The sequence below is a fragment of the Balearica regulorum genome, chromosome 7 (assembly GCF_011004875.1).
Source record: "Balearica regulorum gibbericeps isolate bBalReg1 chromosome 7, bBalReg1.pri, whole genome shotgun sequence".
Lineage (NCBI taxonomy): Eukaryota > Metazoa > Chordata > Aves > Gruiformes > Gruidae > Balearica > Balearica regulorum.
In genome coordinates, this window is record NC_046190.1 from 37,876,516 (window position 1) to 37,899,214 (window position 22,699).

At 40.1% G+C, this 22,699-nt stretch overlaps 1 protein-coding gene across 5 annotated transcripts in view; it reads right to left on the reverse strand.

Moving 5' to 3' along the window:
- PCDH15 (protocadherin related 15) overlaps positions 1–22,699 on the reverse strand; it is an 872,980-nt gene that overhangs the window by 132,314 nt on the left and 717,967 nt on the right. For all 5 annotated transcript variants that reach the window (XM_075759010.1, XM_075759011.1, XM_075759007.1 and 2 more), the window contains one exon: positions 7,872–8,000. In XM_075759010.1, coding sequence (XP_075615125.1) covers positions 7,872–8,000 — 129 coding nt within the window. The remainder of the gene's footprint in view (positions 1–7,871; positions 8,001–22,699) is intronic.

Below are 22,699 nucleotides of genomic sequence, written 5' to 3' on the forward strand. Positions count from 1 at the left end.
AGATAAAACCAATGAATATACATATCAGCAAAAATAAAAACCAAAGCTTTCTAAATCACAGATGAAATATATTTACATTGTTTAAAATCTCCACATTTAGCTGGGCTCCCAAACATTTCTCTAATACATTCACCTGTTTTATTGTCAATTCTCTAGACTGCTGGCTCTCCTCATAAGCCCACCTAATTAGAGAACATTAGAATTAGAATCCGAGCTGGAGGATAACACCCAACATTTGCATTTGAAACTACTTACCTCACCGGTCAGACTCTTTAAATGCTCTCAGTTGAGTTCTGTTGTCTTGTTCACAGAATACTTAAAGGAAATTAGTTTTCTTATATCAGCTACAGATATTGAGGCCACAAGGTCTCAATATTAGAAAAAAAGACAGACACCCGAAATAGTCCCCGACTTCTCCTTCTACCAGGCAGTCTTCAAGAATGGAATCACTAATCTAGACAATCGTTCAAGTCACAGAAGAACATCTATAATGAGAGACTGCAGTCAAAAGTTAGCAGGCCCAATAGAAACCACTCGAATTTGTAAGCTCAGGAAAACCATAATTTCTTATCCCACTGACAGAAAACTGAACAGCCAAATCTAAACAAACAGAATCTGCCATCAAAATACTAAATGGGCATGCATTAGAGACACGAAACCACTGAGTCAGAAGATTTAGTATGGCATCAGGCTGAAATAGATGAAAAGGCTTAAAAACACACTGGGATGCAAGATGTCAGGCAGACAAAAAACAAGAATTCCTTTCATACAAAAATCCCTGGACTCTCAGTGATCAACTGCCATGAATGTGAAAAATGGTTGAAATGCTTCTCCGATAACAAGTATCAAAATTTCCACTGCATTAAAGCACAGAAGTTATTACTCTGAAGACAATGATGTAAATTAATGCACAAATATAATACTGGAAACAGGAAAGACGAGAGCACAGCTTTTGAAATCCATTTAGTTTAAAAAGTCACCCCATCTACCACATGCTATGGGTGGCACATAGCTTTTTAAACCTATTTGATCTGTGTCTTAAGATCACTTCAGGTCAAGGAACCGCTGTAAAGCAGAGGGAGCGTGGCTGCAGCCGCGTGCTGCACAATACCCTCTGGGAATTACACAACCTCTTAGGGGTGTCAGCAGAAAGAAGCTAATCCTGCCTAGCGCTGAGATGGAAAAAAATTGCACAAATCTACGACCACATCTATTTCTTCTCATGCCACAGGTTTGGACTTGAAATTGTGACATCTGTCTTGTTTTAAAAGGCTGAAGGGATTTGCTTGTTAACAAACGGGTGAAAATCCAACTAGAAGCATGTGGGATGACCTCATTGACTTCAGCATTGGCTGTCATTTCATTTCTGCTCACTGTCTAAGTAGAGATGCAGCCTTTAATAATTATTGTGAGAGCTAACTACAAAATCTGAGAGGCTATAAGGGGAAAGAAAGATAAAATGAAGTTGAAATATATAGTGGACACTATTCATAGAAGTTACCATTTTCTGCACTTCTCATCCTTCTTATGTATCCCCTTCCAGGTCAAAAAGAAAAGTCTCCCAAAGATGTACCATTTTGAGGAAAGCAAGGAGCGTACTGGAACAGGTTGCCCAGAGAGGTTGTGGAGGCCCCATCCCTGGAAGTGTTTAAGACCAGGTTGGATGGGGCTTTGGGCAACGTGGTCTAGTGGAGGGTGTCCCTGCCCATGGCAGGGGGGTTGGAACTAGATGATCTTTAAGGTCCCTTCCAACCCAAACCATTCTATGATTCTATACCATTTAGCTTAAACCAAAAAGCAAATTCCAAAACCTACTGTGTACCCAACTTTAAGCAGCAGTCAGCCAAGCTGACATGAGCACGCTCTATCACGCACATGGAAAAGATAAAAGGCAGACTCTGTGGATGCAGCGATTCAGAGAAGCTACAGTTCTTCCACTCTGATCAGGTATTAGGGGCTGACAAAACCGGTAAGGGCTGGGCAACAAGCAAGAATAAAAGCGTTTGTAACAGGACGTGAGCACATCCATGCCCTGTTGGAAATACTCTCCCCTCCGCATGTCTTGTCTGACGTGAAACTATGAAAGTCTTTGCATCATCAGCATCTCTATGAGGATCTTAAGGGAGACGGTGCTGAAAGTGTTACTAAAGGGCTCTCTAACCTACCACATGGACAGCTTGCTTAAGAAGCTTGCAAGGAAATGACACCAGAGAAGTCATATCAAAATGAGCTTGTGATGATCCAATCACTTATAAGAAACTACACGGAAGTTCCAGAGACGAGCACAAACAGAAGCTCAAGAGTATCAGTTTATGAGCTACTTTGCACTGGAAAGTGGCACCTCATGCCTACACACATAGTCATGCCACAGAATGGTAACAGGTATATTACAGTGAGACAGACGCACACATTGCAACCAAATACAAAAGTCTGAATTTCCTCTGGTTGTGGTCTATCTGCCTCATTATGATTCTCCAATTTTAGATTCTGATTGATTTTTTATGGATTCTGACTTTAAAATTCTACCTGCTTACATGTTTTTTACATATATTACATGAATTTGAAATACGCTCTTAGGTAATGTATTATGCAGTAAGCAGCAGTCATGGACTCACTCTGAGGCTGTGATTTTACTCTTTCCCAGAGGCTTAATTCCTTTCCCTCACAGACTGTCCTCTGCTGCCAGTCAAGGTCCCTTTTTTCTGGTCTTGTGCTTTTTCCTCCACCTCTAATTTTTCTACAAGTTGTCTAAAGGTATAGGAGACCTGAGAATTTAAGTTCAGAAAGTGGCGTTTTTGATATAGGTAAGGTGTAATCTACAGTGCAGGTTGGGAAAATCATACCCTGTTTGATGAGCCTTCACGCAGAAAACATGCCAGTGGTGATTTAGGTAACGCCAGGTTCCTTTCTAGACGTTTCACAACAAAATCTTGTAGTATAATACCTCATCAGCATCTGAAGCATTTTCCAGAAACACAGAACCATGTAGTTGTGTAAGGGATCTCCAGAGATCATTTAGTCCAACACAATAAGCCTTACTAAAATTTAAGCTAGGCTTTATATCGTGAGACTTGCAGGGTTTACCACCGTAGAAATCAATGAAAATAGAAGCTTGTAGGAATTCACTGATATTCACAGACAGAAAGCTCTGTTAGGGAACTGGTATCATAATTACATTCCATTAGCATTCAAAACTGATAGTTTGCTTCTTTACACAACACATTGAAAACAGTTCTATACCATTAGAAAAAAATGTCTAGAATCAGTGGACTGGTGCCATATAGGCTGTCTCTGTCTCACCTGTCATACAGTTTTGCCTTGCTTTGTTCTGTAGCGGACAGATGCTATTGGACATATATCACAGGTATAAATAGACATTTATTATGTAAATAGAAAAGCAAAATATTGCATTGTACAGTACAATCAGAGAAAGTTCTCCAAAGCTCACTTTTCCCCAGGTAGAATGGCTTTATCCCAAAGAGCAACATACTTTTTTTGAGCACTTCTTTTCTCATTTTAAAAAAAGAAGCACATGACAGAGGTAGTACACACACAGTTTGCAAACTGCTTTCATTACTGGAGCTTATTTATACTGTCTCCATTTTAGGGAAGACCTAAGGTCCAGTGATACTTGAACATCTGATTAGTGGCTGGTTTGTCCACTGCCATTTAATCCTTTACCTATAATTTTACTTCTCATTTCCTTTCATGTCCCTATCTGCCCTTGATACCAACACGTTCACGATGGAGATTTCAAACAGTGCTGATCAGTGACAATAAACAAACGACGGGTGTGTGTGAAAGAATCTGGGCAAATATAAGAAACAGATGACTAAAAACTTCAGTTGTATTTGTTTCCTCTCCTGGGCCCCACCAGGTCAACAGCTTCTTATTTAACCACAGGCTGCATTTTTAAAGTCTGTAGCGAACTACTCGGGACTGTCTTTCACTGAGCAGGAATGCAAACCTGTTCGCAGGTTTTGCAGTCGATACATTGATCCTCACCTCAATTTCATTCCCCTATTTTACCTTCTATGCACCTGGTATTGGTAAATAGTACACTGCAAATCATTGCCATGCCCTGCCTTCAGCAGGACCTCAGCTGGTTTAGACTGCGATAGACAATCAGGTGCCTGAATTTCATTTTCAAGTTTCCCATTTGAAGCTTTTTGTTTCCTGTTGGTCCTTTGTAGAGAACTTCATTCAGTAATTCTCCTCCTGTCTTGCTGGGGGATCCCCATGATCAGACATGAAAGAACAGCAGGGAATCTAATACACCTCTGACTGCCCCAATTTAGACAACACCGTGTAAAATAAAAGGGATTTGAAATACATCCGCTATGCTTTCAGACTTATCCTTTCTAGCTTTTGTTCTTTTAATCTTCAGCGTGCTCCTCAAATCCCCACAGGGAGCACTCCTATGCCGGTGCCTTCAGGAACTCCAGCTGGCAGGCAGAGCGCCGTCAGAGTGGCAGAGAGCGGGCGCACGTCAGGGTGTGAATACCGCTGCCCTGCCCCTCACAAGCCCTCCCTTCCTCAACAGGAGATCTTTCACTGCCCTTCTTCTGTGTCTCCTCGGGAAACAAATTCCCAAACGTTACCCAAGCCCTTATGGGAATCCCTTTTTAAGTCCAACTTGCCCGCTCAAAATAAAGTACAGCACAGAAATCTCTGGTCTGTGGCAGGAGTTATTCATGGGAGTGTTTGACCCAATTGTTTTATACCCCAAATTGCTTATAACCTTACCTGTATCGGGGGAGAGAGGACAAAAGGAGGGCGTGAATGTGATTCATCACTTGTTTAGAATAGATGAGCAGACAAGAGACACGAAGTTTTGCAGTCTCAGGAGAGGAGAGGAAAGAGAAGGCTCATACAGAAAGTCAAGAATTGGTAAAACATTTCAGTAGCTCTTTACATGTCATCTAGCCTATTTCTAACATTTTAATATAGGTACTGATAAATTTTCTTACAGCTTTCCCTTTCTACTTATTGACCTCATAAAATATATCCCCAGACTCACCAGCATTACTATCATGTCAGCTGGCAATCATAAAAAAAATATTTAAAAAAAAATAGTAATAATAGTAGCCACTGCTAATAATCAAGCGATATAATATTGATTTTTGTGGATCTTGTATGAATAAAATAATGGATTTCACTATGAAATACATTCAAATAGAAACAAATTTGATTAGGAGGGACCTGCAGAGGTCATTTGGTCAACCTTCAAGCATGCAGGTCATTGCTTATGTCTTATTCCCTTAAGCTGCCCCTAACTTCATCATCTACTGTGGGCAGTGCTTTCCTCCAGATGATGCTGGGCTCAGGCAGCTGGTGATCCCGATACCAAACCTTACCAGTAGAAAACCCTCAGGCATCCAAGTAGTTGAGCACCTTTTCCATATCCTTCGTCACTAGGTCCTCTGCCTCAAAGAGCAGCAGGGTCCGTTATCTTCGCGGGGTTTAAGATAAAAACATCTCTTGCTAGATTTTTTCCCGTGCAAAATGGGAAGCCCACATTCAAAAGTGAAATAGACATCACAAAACTCGTTGTGTTCCCCCCCCCCCCCCCCCCCAAACATTATATCACTGCTTTCTCTGGTGGATTGTAGGTTTATGTTTGAAATGAATATAGTAAAACACATTTTGAAAAGCAGGCTTGCCAGTCCTTGATTCCTGGTTGTGAAAACACATGACAATAAGGGCTACCTTCTTTTACCAGGCTATTTTCATATAAAATAGGCCTTTATAATTTAACCACATTACAGCTTCTGTACAAAATGTATTCCCATAGAAACCTCTCCCATACCTCCTGTGGTTCTAATGTACTGAAGCACAACACCACAACAAAAGATATTTTGGGTTTTAAACAGCAATATCCTCAAACCACATAGCTACAACTAAATGTTCATCATCCTTATTTCAATAATCTCACTGAAGACAGAAAAAAGAATTCCAAATGCCCGGATCACTCTTTTCTATACTATGTATTTGCATTTGTGAATATGAAACAGCAGAAACTACATCCAGTATTTGTGCTCTAAAGAGAAAGCTTTTTCCATCCAGAGACTGGGAATTAGGACTGGTGATAAACATGACAATAAATGAATCATATAAGCAGTTTCTGTCATTCCGTAACTAGAAATAAGCTATCATAAGGCTTCATTACACATTTTCATTTCAGCATAACTTAGAAATTATACTAATTTATAAGATAGAGAGGTTCTGTTGCAATAACTTTTTTTATTTTATAGTTCCATCTAAGCTAAAAATAGACACAATCTAGTGTTTGAGAAGATTATTGTACCTTGAGGGCACCCAGCAAAACACAAAATGGATTTTAAAGATATTTTAAACTGATTTGAAATACCATGTCCGTGCATTTTAGGATGCAAAATGAAAAATGACCACACAAGGTGAACACAACAACAAAAAAATCAAAGCAATAACTTGTCAAATTATGGAAACTGATTTAATTGCAGGGATCCTAATTTCTATATGTCCAAAGCTTCAAAACAGCCTTTGACATGGCTGATATTTCAGTCTAGCATAACAAAAAAAAAATCAAGCTTTATGAAAACTGTAATCTTCATCAATGCTGACAAAAGTTATTTCCCTTGAAAATTGCACCTGAGCTTGGACAGCTTCAGAGCAGTACCCACCTTTAATGACACCAGGTTATAGAGCAAGCAGAGCATAGACATATGTAGAACCACTTCAGCAGAAGTGCAAATGAAACCGACTGAAGAAGCCTACAAAACCTAGTGTAACTCAAATGAAATCAAACTCCGTGAATAAGGAATGAAATTGGAAGGAAACACAAACCTATCCCAAAGGAGCGTTTTTTAAATTTATAAAGATCAGAAAACAACTGAAGTCCACTCAAAAAGATCAGAAAATTAACAAGACAGACAAGACACACTGATGGATGTCTGACTGAATAATAGAAATTTGGAAAGAAACACGGTTATTATAGTTATATGCTACCCAAGACATCCTATTCTTCCTGAAGGCAGTGCTAATACAGCAGCAGTTAAGGAGCTCCCATTTTCTGTTGATATGGTTGCCACTGGAAAGAAAGGCAGATTTTTTGCCTAAATTCCTGAAAAAACGTGCTTCTGATTTCATCTTTTACCTACAGCTCATACTGCATCCAACTTCGTGCTAACCCATCACTGAAGGAAATATGAAATATTATATTCAACTACTAGTTAAAAAGAAAACCCAATTCATACTTTCTTCTTTCACCTGATGTTAGGACAAACAGACTGTCAAAAAAAGTGATATATGCTTCAAGTGACTGAATCTGCATTCGGCAGTCCAGAAGACCCGTACATGTTATAAAAATGTACACAGCTTCAAATCACACAAATTAACAATACACCAAGCACCATCTATTTTTATGACAGGTAATCAATCATTTCAGGCAACACTTGAACTGTTTTACCCCTTAACAGCCTTAAAATTTTCTATATGCATGACAATTTTATATACATATGCGTCACTTGTTCAGTACATTAGAAAAGTATTTTAAAAGAAACCCGTAAGAGTATAAAAATGGGGTGACAATGTTGTAACACTGTAAATCTGTTATAAGCAAGCTTTTACAGTAGCGTGTCTTCAGAAACAGTTTTTTAATGTGCTATTTTTAAATGAAAAGGCCTTTTCAGCTATTAAGCATGGAGAAGAAGAAAATCAATTCTGTACTTCAAAGCCCAAAAGATGACTTTGTTAGCATCAATGCATCTGACAACGCACAGTTTGCATTTAAGCCTAAGACATTTTGATGTGAGTTTTGTGCTCTTTCCTAATAGTCTGGACAGTTTGGGTAATAAAATAAACAATTTAACTCTGCACAGTTAATAACTTACCCTTACTTGACCAACAAAAGCATTGGCTTCCTCTTCCTGTACAGACAGGTTTTTAGGTAGAAACATATCAAAAACTGGTCCGTTGTCATTGACATCCGTCACCACTATATTAACAGTAGCAGTTGAGGTCTACAGAGAAAGATAACGTTATGAACAAGTTATCCTTATTTTACAGTTTCACAGATGACAACTGGTCAGCAACCTTACTCCTGTGTATTAGACCTACCCAGTACAGAATCACAGGTAAACAGATTATCCATTTTTTTTTCCCCGCATGTTTTTGTGAAACAGGAAGCATTATTCATTTGAAGAGTTTCTTTTAACCTTTCTTTTAAGACAAAACAGGCTTAAGACTGAATAATTTATTAGAGATGCATGAAGGGCATCAGATATCTTTTTTCTTATACAGTATTTTACGGATCTTCATTCTGAGTGGGGAAAAAAGCTAGAAATATCAAAATTTGCCAGAACTATAAATTTGGAAAGAAATTACTGATTTTACTAATCAAAATATGCTACAGTGATGATTAATTTAGATGATCAGTCAGCCTCTTAGCTGGCACAATCATGCCACCACACCTCCGTGGTGAGCTCAGCTGGCCTTAGCTCAGAGATCTCTGTATCATCATTCACCCACATCACACTGACACGCGATTAAGCATTAGCATATCAACTATAACATAGAGAGGTGCCTAGTGGGAACAGCGTAACTAACTATATTTAACACATAACATTTCAACAAAACGTGTCTGCGCTCTCTACTGAAATTTTCTATCCAAGTCAAAGCAATCGGAGAGTGAAATACTTTGCAGATCTTCACAGCTTGACTCAGATCCCTTTTCACTGGTCCTATGTACTGAGTGTTTCGGACACAAAACATCACATTACTGTAATTAATATGTTATTGCATTTTAAATCAATTCAACAAATGCTAACACCTTTGTTATCAGAGATACTTTTATTCCATAAATTCAAATCCAGCACAGCAGCAAGTACCATTGCGAACTGTAGCTTCAGGTTTGTTGCGGTTTAAGATCGTAACAGAAACAGATACATCGGCTAACACCAGCTACTGCTGCAGTTAGTTATTTCAGAATACACCTAAGCACTGGCATCTCTTAACCTGTTTCTCAAGTTTAACAGTTTCGCATCGAGGTGAAATACCTCAGTTTGAGCCTCTTGAATTTAAACACTGTGGCGTTAGCAACAAAAACATGCCTTTGTTTTATACCCTATAGATATAGCTACAGAAGAGCTGAAGCTAGTAATGCAAGTTTCTGTGGCCTGTGACATGGGTTGCAACGGGAAGGAACGAACAGTGCTCTTCATCCACCAGAGAAAAGAGAAGCACTCCTAGGCAGAAGCCACGGTAAGGAAGACTGAAAGATCATCCCAGGAAAGCCTTTCATTGCAAGAACAGAGAAGCACAGGCAGCGCAAGGAGGCTACAGCATCTTCCCCAGGAGCAAGATGCATTAGCATTTGGCATGACCGAGTGCGGTGTAAACTGACGCTGAGGTGGAGCAGGGGATGGGCAGGCTAACCTGGTATTCTAACACAGTGTCATTGGTCTATGACGACTGCGTCCTTCAGTGTTTCATTCAGTTCACATGAAAATAAAATTATCTTATTCTATAAATACAGCCTGTTAGACAAGTACGCTAAGGGAAGAGATGCTAGAAACACACACGTGTGAAGTTTAACACCGACGCCTTATTGCTGCAGATTGCTAAAGCTGGTTGTCCAGACTCTGTTTTGCATTGTTCTCCCAGTGACAGCAGTATTTGTAATGTCGTCTATGCTGCAGCCACTGCTACTGTGAAATGCAGTGTAAAGTCAAACAGTGTAGATGATCAGCTGTCCTGTGCTGTATCTAGATGCGTTCTGATACTGAACTATTTTTGCATCAAGCTACATTAGGGGAAATCTATACGATATGACAGTCACAGCAATCGCAAGTGCAGCTGTAACCCCTGAAAAAGTCCCTTGCTTTAGGCACAAGACTAACCAACCTGTTAGAAAGCGGCACCTCACAGGTTTCATAAAGAAACCTGGAACCATCCTCCCTTAAGAAACAAAAAAATCCCCAAAAGTCTGAATGTAAACCTGCATCTCCACCTTTTCTGAAACAACATCTGGTGCAGTACCTCCCCACGTAACAAACCTCAAGCAGGTTTACACTCTCATAGGTCCCCGCTGTAACTACCCACAATAAATGCAGAATATCGTCTAATTTTTAAGGGGCAAGCTCCTTCTATCTGCCACATGGGAAAAGTACTTGCAAAGGACAATTAATGTACTCACTATCTTAACAGTATTTGGGCATGCTTTCATTGCTGCATTACCAGTTCAATCTGATAACTTACTCTCTGCAGGAGAGATCCTGTAACAGGTCGATCTTCTTCACCTCCCAAATCCTCAGACTTGGCAAGCAGCCCAGCCACAGTATTGGAGTCAGCTGCCTCTTTTCACAGCAATAAACGTGGCTGGTGCGTTTGCACAGCGTCCCATGTCTTCACCGAGGTGCTGCTACCTGTGCTAGCAGGCTTCCTTAGCGATCCCTCTGATCCCAGCACAGCAAAGAGCAGATCCCAAACACACACAAGTGGCATGAATAATACCCATGCACAAAACAGCTCTTCTGAGTGAGTTTTTCTACAGTTTTTGTATGGAGGCAAATGCAGAAAACAGGTCTGTTCCACAATAAGCACCATACAATAACAACTTAATACTCAAAAAGTAACGAATACAGAGTGTTTTGAAATAAACAAAAAGATGCATTCAGACTGGCTTCTTATATTCGCTTAAGCCCAGTTACTTGATAATTGTTTTTGAAACTACCATTCCCACATTCAATTTATATAAGGAAAATGCACTTTACAATTTATGCATCATTGTCAACACAAAACACACTCAAGAACATTTGCTCTGATGTGCAACACGCGCTGAATGTAAATCAATCTTCTGATGCTAACCTGATTCCGCAGAATACAGGGTAATGAAAACTCCTAGATTTAATAAACTGAGAGAAATACAGCATAAAAAAGATTGGCTTAAGACAGTGAGTACTTCTCACTTTGAAAATATTTCTTTTCCATTCAAAAGAATTTTAAAAGGATGTGTCTTTATAATCAGTGCGTTTACTTTGGCTGACGCTGAACCAATCCACAGCAGCTCTCGGAACAGCCACCAAAGCATGTCTTTGTATCTGATAACTTAACTGAATCAGGTGCTGAAAGCAAAATTTCTGTTGTGAATTGCTTACAGGTCTAGCTTTTGTACGTAAGTGCATGCCAACAGGGAGGGGCTCACATACTTATTTTAGATAAACGTAGCAACACATTATGAGGAACTCTTATGAGCACAGGGCCTGCCTAACCGGGAGCAGCTCTGCGGGACAGGCCTATGAGGGCTGGCAAACAGCGAGTAGAGCAGGAGCAGCTGCGTGCCCTGGCAGCACCACAGGCCAGCGGCTCATGGGCTGTACAGACAGGGACCAGCCTGGAGATCCAAGGAAGGGATCATCCCCCTCTGCTCAGCCCTCAGAAGTCTGCTCCTAGATACTTGGCGTCAGGAGAGAAAGCGGGGGCAAATTGAAACAAGAGAGCTTCAGGCTGGACACTACCAAGAGCTTCTCCCCACGAGGACAAAAATGAGAGTATTTCAGCATGATGAAGCAAAAGTGTTTTCTGTACACTGTGCTCTAGCTTGACTTCACACTGTAGACATGTACTGGGAGCCTGCTCTCAGCACTCCCTGGGTAAGAACATGAAGAATCAAGTTTTTGATGCCTTTTTGACATTAGATAGGGGTTTCCTGAAAAGAGCAATAAATCAACTACCAGCCTGACTTGTGCATCTGAAGCACAAGTAAAAGCTTTCCTGAGGTATTCTACAGGTTATTCTGTAACGTAAGGCAGGAATTGTATTGGTGCTGAGGGATCAGACTAAACCCCCAGACTAACAAGAATTGGAAAAATTGAACAGTTTTTGCTTAGCTTAGTTTTGCAAGAAAAAAAGAAAATTTGTGCAGATTTTATAGGAAGGGAGAGGAGGAGGTAGGAGAAGAGACATTTAGAATTGTTTCCCAACTCTTCAGTTGTCTAAGAATTTTAGTATTTTTCAAACTGATGGCCATGCTTTTAGTCATCTTAAGCTTCATCCTACCTTACCTGCCAGCCAGCACGGCCACACAGAATAGTGTTCCACTTGCTATATAGTCTCAAGTCATATTTAAACTTTCACTTATGAATTAAAAAAAGCAATGCTTTTGCAAAGTAATAATATTTGGAGATGCCAAGCAGGAAAATTATTTTTAAAAATTTTCTGTTCGTCCTAAACTTCCAAGGGTAGTGAAATAAGATCCTGTAATAAGACCAACATTTCAAGCAATCCTTGTTCTTGTATTAGTCAAAATTTTGCAAACCACCAAAAGCGGATGCATTCAGTAGCAGAATCACCAAGAGGAGCATACTCATGACAAGCTCTGGGTTAGCAGCAATGCCCCTGTATTCTCTTCCTTCAAATCAGTAACAACAAACTGAGAAAGAACACCCCACTGCTGGAGCAATGCCAACCTTTTACATGAAGTGGTAGTCAGTTGGCTACCTTTATTTCTTTGAGATGCACAGAGCAGCAGCTCTGCCCTTAATATCAGAAACTGCTATAATCAAAGATTATTAAAGAAAATCAACACTTTTATATCCCCATTAGATGGCTCTAAAGATTTGCTTAAGCTCTCTGCAAGCCACAGCTTAAGACCAACGTGCTGTTCTGAAATAGCCTTTATTAGACAACTAGAATTAATCACTGTGGCTTATTCGGAACTGCAGCATGGAGCAGTATTGGTAACATCATGATCATCCGTCCTGTGGATAATATAAAAAGTCACTAGCAACACTAAAATCACATTGACTAAATAATCATTGCTTAGAAGTTACGTTCAGGGCTAGCCATAACCTCTTTTCAGTCTGTCACTGGCACAGAAAAGAAACAAGCAAGTAGAGTATGGGTCATACCCTTTCTTAGAGCAGCCAAGTAACTGTTTGGCACACTAGTCAACAGACGGGAAGGACCACAGGTAGTGAATGTATGCTTTGAGGATAAAAAGTACACTGCAGAGAGGATAAAAGTAAACACACTGAGAAAGGGTCACTCTATTTCATATGAAGCTCCGTTTCAGTACCATTAGAGAAGCATATCACTTCTTGTTGCCATTTTCAATTGCAGGCAGCAGTGGCTGCCTGAGATCACTCCCCGCTGTCACGTAACCCACACTTCGTTTTCTACGTTACTAGCTTCAATTCTTCCGCCAAGGAAACCTCCAGCACACACAGAGAGGCAGGGATGCTTTTAACTTTGTCACAACTCATCACATCAACATTTTTAAGTCAGTAATGAAGAGTATGAGGAGCTCTAAAAGTAATTCTCGCCTTTGACTATCAAAACAGCAGAAGTTATGTTTAATGACAAGTCCTGACTGATTGCTCGTTTACTTCTGCAAAGCCAGGTTTCTTGTCTTGTTAGTTGGTGGGGGGGAGATAACTGTATTGTACACCTCCCAGCCTCAACATTAAAAAAAAAAAAAGAAGATTTAATTTCTCATCATTCATTGGTTCCAGTACTGTAAGACAAATCTGGAACCTATGTTCCCAGCTCCCTACAACATTACTGTCCTCTGTTTGGCTCTAGTCTTGTACCACTACAAGGCGATCTGCATATGACAGGCTATAATTTATGTAATGCTTGGAACTACCAGTAGCACGAAGCAGATTTTTCCTTGCAAAGTTTGGGGATAATGAATAGAGAAAAAGATGATGTTTGAATAAAAGATCTTTAAAGAAAATCAGTTGCAGCTAGAATGTTTTCATTTGCCCCCTTGATTGGATACATGCTATTTTGTTCGTTACATATCTGAGAATGAAAGCAAATAGTTTTACAAATTTCTTAAGGAATCACCAAAAGGTGCAGTGTTTGGTGGAGGATCCTAAAAAAGACAGTAAACCAGCACACTCGCACAAAACAGAGCTGCTGTTTTGCTAAAGCTCTTGACACGTGTTTAATTACCACTAAAAGTCTTTAAACAAACTGGAGTGGTTCCCCAAAGTAATAAGAGAGAGAGACCTAATCCGCAATTGTTTTTGTCTTTCAACTGCATGGATACTCCTCATGCAAATACCAAGATAATACAGCAAGGATAAAAAAAAACAAACTGCCTTGACTGTTTTGAAACTAGGCATTTCTACGAAACATTTATCAAGCATGGTTTGGAAAGGAGCATTGAAGCTATTAGTGGAAATTCATGCAGGGAAAAAAGTACCACAGCCTCACATCAGGTATTTCCTATCTATTACTGAAGCAAGCCATGTTTACTTCTCTTTTGTAATAAACATAAGTCAAACAAAAGATCAACAGCTACAATTTAAAGCTTTCTTAAGGCCACTAAAATAGTTCTTACATATATAATTCTTCCCTAAGCAATAAATGTAACTTTTACGTCGCCTCCACAAATATCTTTTGTCCTAAGTATGCCAGGCCCTGATAAATGTTATGGATGATAAATTTGAAGGAAATTTCACTTGTGACTTATTTTATTTGTACCCTGCCATTTAAATTGAAGTTGGAAATTGATGAGAGCATTCTATGCCTTGGAGAGAAAACATTCTTAGCTCTGATGTCAAGCAAGTTTATTAATTTAGACAAACTCTAAGACAAACGCTATCATCTCTAGATATAACTAGTTTGCAAATAATAAGATCTGAGGCAAAGCCCAAGGCCTTATTTGGTGGAAAAAGAAACTGTAAGTAATGCTTCTGATCTACCTATCAGGATTTATCTATATTCAATTCAAGAAAACCACACTTAAATTACAATTATCGAAAATAATAGCTATTCTTTACCAAACAGGGACAACAGCTGCTCAGATCTTAAAATACCGTGAGTGATAAGGATCAGAATAAAATACGCATCAAGTATATAAGAGGTAAATTGCCATGCTGTCCAAGTCCTGTGCCCCAGGAGAGCAACAGCCTGAAGAGTGACGTTGCTAATGGGAATCTAATAATGATTGTAATGGAGGATGACAATGAAGTGCCAAAATCAGAGAAAGTGATGGGTAAATATGCGCAACTGGTTACAGCCTTGGTCACTAACCTTTTTGAATGCACAGAAGCTGCAAAACCACAACAAACAACGTCCACTGGGCCATGGGGAAGGGGGAGCATGTTATTCTTTTCCGGACTGTTCCTATCAGCAAGGCTGCAAGCCTCAGGTATTTTCAGACCTTGTTTCCTTCCAGTGTAGGGCACGAGAACTTTTAAAAGCAGTATCTATCGACCCTTTACACCTCTCCAAGTTATAAAGAAGAATTGGTCAGCTGGACTGCAAAGAAATTTAGGAGAGAGAAGAGACTGAGGCTTAAAGGAAAGACAAGGCTAGGGCTTGTCAATAATTACACTAATGAAAAAAGATCGGAAAAAGCCTCGACATGAGAGAAAGACAAAAGCTGTCACACATACACACACAAATAAATCCCCAAAGAAAACCCCCCAAAACTAAAACCTCACACATCCAAAAAGAAAATATAAGAGATAAGAACATGAGCGGGAAAGGAAGAGAAAACCACGTACATTCGAGCAATGTCCTTGGCAAACGCACGGGACCGACAGTTACGCACGGGACCACTGTTACGCCAGTCCCTGGCCATCTACCAGCCAGGGCTCCAGCCCTCTGGGTCTTTTTGTGGAAGAGAAAGAGTACTGATCTGCTGTGCAAGCAGCTGAAAAGCAGCTCAGTACCACAGGAATGAAACGTTACTGTTTCAACGAGATGAATCTGCAGTAGCTGGTAGCTTATATCCTGAGCCATATAGCTCAGGCTAAACCACCCACATTTTGAGCGTACTGTGTGCTACCCATCACCTAATGCAGTTGGGAGGCTAATGTACAGAGTAGGCTACATTTGTGATACAGCCTGGCAGAGACAAAGCTGTGGGAAAAACAGGTCTGCTTCCAAAGAAAAGTTCAGGATTCAGTATCTTAATCACATGTGGATAAAGCTGTGGCATCTCTACCAATGCCTTTATACCATAAACCAAACCTGAGAGCTTCATAACAGGTGAGGAATGTAGGCTGCCCTGGCCTTCAGCTGCAATTCTCCTAGCCTTCTTGCACGGGTTAGCTGTTTACTTAGAACCAAAGACTTCACTGCCGTTACAAAAAGAAGAGAAGCCCGCTGTCTGAAAGGCACGCTCAGCTTCAGGGCAGGGAGCTTTAAGAGCTCTGCCTGCCCTTGGGCTCTCTAGCTTTGCACATACAGTGCTGGCTGAAAAACAGTCTGTCCAGCTTAGCTCTTCCAGTCTAACTAGAATTCATGACCATGCTATTTGCTGTCTTGACTGTGGTATTACTGTATATACACAGGAAGAGTAATGTATACTCAGCATTGCACTATACATGGCTGTTACTGTGAGCTCTGCTATGAGATCTATTTTAACGTAGTTCTACTTAAGCTTATTTATTTTGGGGTACAAATGCTTCAATAATCCTTGGTGCAGAACCGTTTCTCATCTTAAAACAACTGAAGTCATATTTCAAACCAGAATTACAATCTGCTCAAAATCTCTGATTGAAAACTGCGATCAATGTATTTCTTTACGAGGATTGCTTAAATCACCCCTTCCCTGTTAGAACTTGAAATCAAAGCCTTGATGGGGAACATTATCCACGCAATGCAAGCAGACAAGCTGCACAAACGCTGGAGGTCTGGGAGTCTCCTAAAGTTCGCCCTAATAAAAGAGCTGATGCACAGAGAACACCCTTCTCTCACAGGAGAGGAAATCTGGCCGGACAAATTCTTCTCGTGCAAATTGATCAGCAGATCAGCTGAAATTTTTAAGATGCTCTCATATGAAGTATGTAACTTATCAGGAAAATAGTAATAGGCAGTGTTTCTCTTTAGTTACAGTTTGTATTGTTGAAAAGAAAATAATTTGAGGAGTTCTTACAGGAAGAAGTACAAAATCATTTATCTGTTTATATTGCTTCCTTTTCATATTTTAAATCATCGAAGAACTATTCCTTCCCACTGCACCAACAGATCAAAATAAATGTGCTACATTAAGGTAGTATTAAAGTTCCACAGTATGAACAGATTCCATTGATTTTTTTTTTTTTTTGCAATCTTGTTTTACTGATTACAAAAAGGTCAGTTAAGTACAAGCCTTCTTCCATACAAGCCTTTTTGTACACAAAATTTCTGTTCAGTGAGTATTTACTGAAAGAGGCATGCATGCTTTATTCTTGATAGATAATGGAACTGATGTGGAGCAGGTACAGGTGATATTTACAGGAGTAACAGAAAATTTACTGTAATTAATTCTCTGTATGCTATTCAAGTAGTAAATCTTTGTCTAAATTACCTTGATCTAGTGCTACCTGTTTGCTCTAAGGAATCTAATTAATTCAAGTGTCATGGGAGATAGATGGTCTAAATTATGCATGATCATCTAAGATGACTGAAATACCCAAGTCTAACTTACAGGATGAAACACAATGCACTGAAATAAGGCTACTTACGGTTCACTCAGGAACCATTGGTCTGCTCTGACCAAGAACGAGACAGTAAGGAGGAATATGGCACAGTATCTGTGTCTACACAAAGCACACCAGTGTGCCTCAAGGCCCCTGGGACAGAGACTATTGGGCTGCTCCGCTCTGACTCATCTTTGCCTAGGATCAAGAATACAACGGTATTTATTCTACTTTCATTTACAGCCTGTGGCAATTAGCGAGCCAGATCATAACGTGAGCAAACACTAGTTTTCAACTGTTGGTCCTTCTGAGGGCACTGTTGTGGCAGAGAGACTACCATGATCACCTACAAACACCATACTTCTGCATACTGTAGCCAGGCATATGGTTTTCAGAGTTTCTGAATTCTAAGTCCCACTGATTTAAGCTCCTGTACTGAGTACAGTGCAAACCCATGAACCTTTTAGCCACACTTAAAGGTTAAGCCTTGCAGTGTCTCACTTTTATGCATCAGACGTAATTCTATGATTTTATTCCATCAGAGTGGAATTCAGAATCCAGTACTGGGTACCCCAGGACCACATACAGAAAGCACCAAGAAAGACTTAAAATGTCTTCAAAAATGCCAATTCAATCCCTGCACTGAACACCCAGCTGCTCTGGGCCAGCCCAGCCCACTGAGAAAACAGTCCTCTCTCAGATGCCTTTCCAAGGGTCGCCTGATGGTGCCTCTGTCTCCTCAGGAAACACGGCCCCAAAACAGTTTCAGGGTTTGCAACGTTAAAATCATGCCCATTTTTTCATGAAGTGTTCATTACAGAAGAGATGAGCATAGTCTGAGCCCAATGAGCAAGATCTTGGATTCATGGCTTTCAGAGAAACCCTCCCAAAGCTAGGTCACCTCTGATCTTTCCCATCCAGCAAATATCCCAACAGCAGAACTTCAGAAGAGCAGGTGGACATCAGCTATTTCTGGACTTCCAAAGTAGTGGCCTGGTGGTTAAAACATGCTCTGGCTAAACAGATTAGGTAAATGTTGAATTTTTTGAGACAAACAAGAGAATCTGAACTCCCCTCAGTATTTTCTGGGTAGCACAGAGTGAACGTGACAAGGGACATCAATGCTGTTGCTCTCCTTCAGCCTCATTACAAAAGAGGTTGAGAACATTCCCCGATAAGTGACAATTTTTACAATACCTAATTACTAACTCCCAAATGGCTTTGTAAACTAGGCACTGAGCTGCTCTGTTTTGGCAAGACCTGGGCAGAAACGCATTTCTGAAGTGCTGGGTGAATGTTTTCAGGACTAGACATTTGTACTTGGAGGTTTGAATTCTGCTTAAATCACACGATACGCACTAAGACAATACAATGGAGCTTCCTGTTTTATCTATAGAAATGAACTGACACATAAACACTCGCACAAGCCAAAAATAAATAGCACAAAAAGCCATGCATATTTATTTCTAACTTCTCCCTCTGAAATGCAGAGACAGGAATTCTTGCCTCGAAATCCCATCCAAACGTACAACTTGCGAAAACAATGTGAGCTTGAGGTTTTTTCATTTGTGTGTCATTCCTCTGCCTATCTACAACCACGTCTCATTACTAGGGAAATAAAAATATTTTCCTGACTACCCAATTAATGCATACTTAATTGTTTGTTGTGTCATATTGTTAACAGTGACAGGTGGTAAGTCACGTTATTCCAAGGTCAGAGAAAACCCACAAGCCTGTTAATGCTCCAGGTTTTAAATCAGAACAATACCTTGGGAAGCACAGCCGAGCATTTTAAACAATCAGGAGCATTCTAAGGCATGCAGAAGTGATGAAACGATGTCAGCCAGGCCACACTGCTAAATGGAAAGCTGCATTGCTTGGTGAAGGCGTAAGTAGGTCTGTATTAATTTTCATGGAATAAGCAGTCCCCAAAAGTCAAAAGGTGTCAACATGACCATCACCACACAACATTAGGCAGCGAAATAAGCCTCAGGGCTTAGAATACAGGAACCTCAACTATTTAGTGCCATACCAACATTGTTAAAAGTCTCTTAGACTCTTTATTACTGACACAGAGAAAGGAGCAGGAAAAAAAATACCACTAAACCTCCAAAACTTTAAGGTGTGGGGAACCATAGGCTTTTCAAATGCAAAAAAATGTTCAACAGACTTCATAGATGAGGATGGGGAACAGTTTTGTCAGAGAACACTGGGAATAAAAAGGAGGGCTGATACGAGCGGAGGAGGCAGGGCACACAGCTGCAGGCAACAGAATGTCACCCCGAGAAGGTGGGAATCCAGTAACCTGTGGGTTTAGAAAGGCAATGGTTCCTATCAACATAGCTGCCCATACTTGAGGAACAGGCTCAAAACTACATCACCTCTTGAAATCCCATGCAACCTGAATTATACTGCGATCCTCTGTTGTTCATAAAAGCTAACTACAAAAATGTACAAATGCCAAATTTTCATGTTGGAGCTGAAGAGGAAAGTTCTATTTAAAAAAATCAACAAAAAACCCTCCCCAAAACACACTAATAAAGTCTTTTCCCTTTAAAATTTTGAAGAAACAAGCAAATACAGAAAAGGTTGGGGAGAATACAAAAGCTAACTCAAAGTATATTTGACACTAATGGGTAGATTGAAACAGCCCACTGTTTGAATGGAAGGAAATCAGGCTTTATATGTTACTAGCTAAAAATATGTTAATGTCATTTAAATTAAGTTGCACCTGCCTCTGGAATTAACTTTGTTATTGTAGGGAAACTGAAACAAGTTCTTCAATTGGATAACCGCTTTTCTGTAGGCACTAATGGAACTGTTCAAAAAAGAAACCTTGATGACAAGCAGGAGGTGATTTAGTTTGGGGAGCAAGTAGTTCTGTAATTGTAGGGATTTATTTTTTTTCCCCTCAAGAGACACCACTACTTTCCGATATAAACTAGTTAAAAAGTACTCCATGAAATTTCACTGACTTGTTGCAACAAGCATCCACGTCATTAGAACAGTTACCATGCTAGCTACTACCATGTTTCTAGCTAGCAACTTTAAATACGGACCTGACTCAGGAGGAGCCTGTCAAATAGCAGGGATTAAGTCCAAAACAGCTGCAAATCAAAGAAACTGTGCAAAGACACAAGGAAGCCTGGCAAATTGTCAAACTCATTGTTTCCTGGCATGCAAAAAGAACGGAGATTTAATGGGCTGAGCTGCCCTGTTTCATCTATTTGTTTGAAAAATAAAAGCCAAGAAACTCAGGCAGCCTCATTTGTGATACTGGCAAGCCCAGCCCACTCCTAACCCTTTGGGTTCATGTACTGTCACCAGAAGCTTAGGGTACAAGAGCAGTCAAGGCAGCTTGTCAAGTACCCGTATTGCTGGACAATTTGAAGAAGAAAGGTGCCCCACCACTGGCAGAAAGTATCGTAACAGAAGAAAACAGTTACAGTCAGGTAAGAGATAGAGATGGAGACCCCAAAGCAGCAGTAAAGAGAACACACGCAAGCTAGGAAGCGTGACCACATGTCACTGGGAGAACAATTAACACACACACCTGCAGATACAAAACTCCAAGGAAAAAACATAGGGTATTGAGAGAGGAAAGCAGATAATGAGATAGCAGGGGAGTGCATTTTTTTTAAGTGTATGTTGTTGTTATAGCAACAACAATGTAACAGCACCATCCATCAAGAGCATTCAGTACCAAAGAGTCAAGTAACCTGCTGCTGTTTTGCTCGTCTTTCTGCCTGTGAAGTGAGTGCTGTACTAGTAAGAACTGTTATGCATAGTGAGAAATGAGTTTAATGCCAGCACTGGGAAATCACATTTCATTGATGTTACAACAGTTCTTTAGGCTCCAATTATTTGATTTCCTTGTGGGATACTCTTGGTATTTTCTCTAAAAAAACCAAAACAACCCCAACCTAAAAAAATCCTTGAAATTTGCCTATCATTACTTTTGAGAATGCTACTGGTGTTATTTGTATTACCACACCTCTAGGAACCTCTAGTCCTGTCTTCACTGGGCTAGGCGATGCATGAAGAATAAAAGAACAGTCCATTCCCCCAAACACATGACCACTACTTGCTCCAGCCTGGCTACCGAACTGCTCCCAGACTTACCAATGACTTCTGCTGCCACAGGTAGTCCACCCTACGTCAGCATAGCTCAGAGACAATAGCAATGAAGCCCTCCACAGTTTATTTTTGGTGGGTTTTACACAGTTGAGCTTCAAAAGCCGTATCTCACCTTACATACAACAAAAAAGCAACTATTCTCTTCAGAGTATTAAAATGGATCAGATGTCCAGGTAAGTTCCAGGACAAAAAGAACGAACCCCTAGATGAAAGGAATCCTCAGTAGCCTTTCTATGCCCCAGACAGTACTTCAGCAGCATAACATAGTCTGAAACAGAACTCAAGTCTTTTATTTAAACCTTCAGATTTCACAGTTAGAGATGAAAACAATCGAACTCGTAGCTATCAAGAACGGAAGGTAGTTCACAAGTAACAAAATAACAAATATTAAGATGATTACTGAAGATAACTGTAGCCAGATTTTAAATGGAAAAGGTGTAGGCTCCGTTAGTTACTCGATATTACCAGAGAATGGTATAAAGACTCTAAAACTGTCACAGTACTTTGGGGAAAAAAAAAATTCTGAGTAAACACTGAGCAGGAAGGCAAACCTTACAAGCTGAAGAATCCAAAACAGGGAAAAGAGCATGCCACAGAAATAATGCGTAAGATTTTCTTCTGCTGTGGTGAAGACAGGGTGAGCAAGGGTTCAAACCACAGAGCTTTCATGATGGCTCCATAGCAAACTGTCAAAGATTTCGCCGTTTCAATCTCAAAGCTGAACACTGCCTCCTAGAATAGCCCAGATAACTTGGATATATTATTTTAGATCTGCCCTTATACACTGTAATTTTAAAGTCAGATACACAGAGGGTCCTCCTCCATCTATGCTGTTATTCCATGGCACAAGTCCACAGCAGAACTGCTGCACTCCCACATATCTTGCACAATTCTACTGTGGTAAATTCCCCCTGTTGGGATTGCTGCAAACTTTCAGAAAAACTAATTCCATTGCCTCTCCTTGATAGATACATATCCTTAAATAGCCCTCCACTTTTTTACACGGAAATTAAAAATCACCATTTTGTTATACTAAACACAGATGTGAGCAGTAGTTTGTTGGTGTGATTGCAGGGTCACTGCATGCCTTATCAATGCAAACATAGGAGACTCAGAAATACCTCCCGATAAAAAATGTTTTGTTGGGTGGGGGTTTTTTTGGT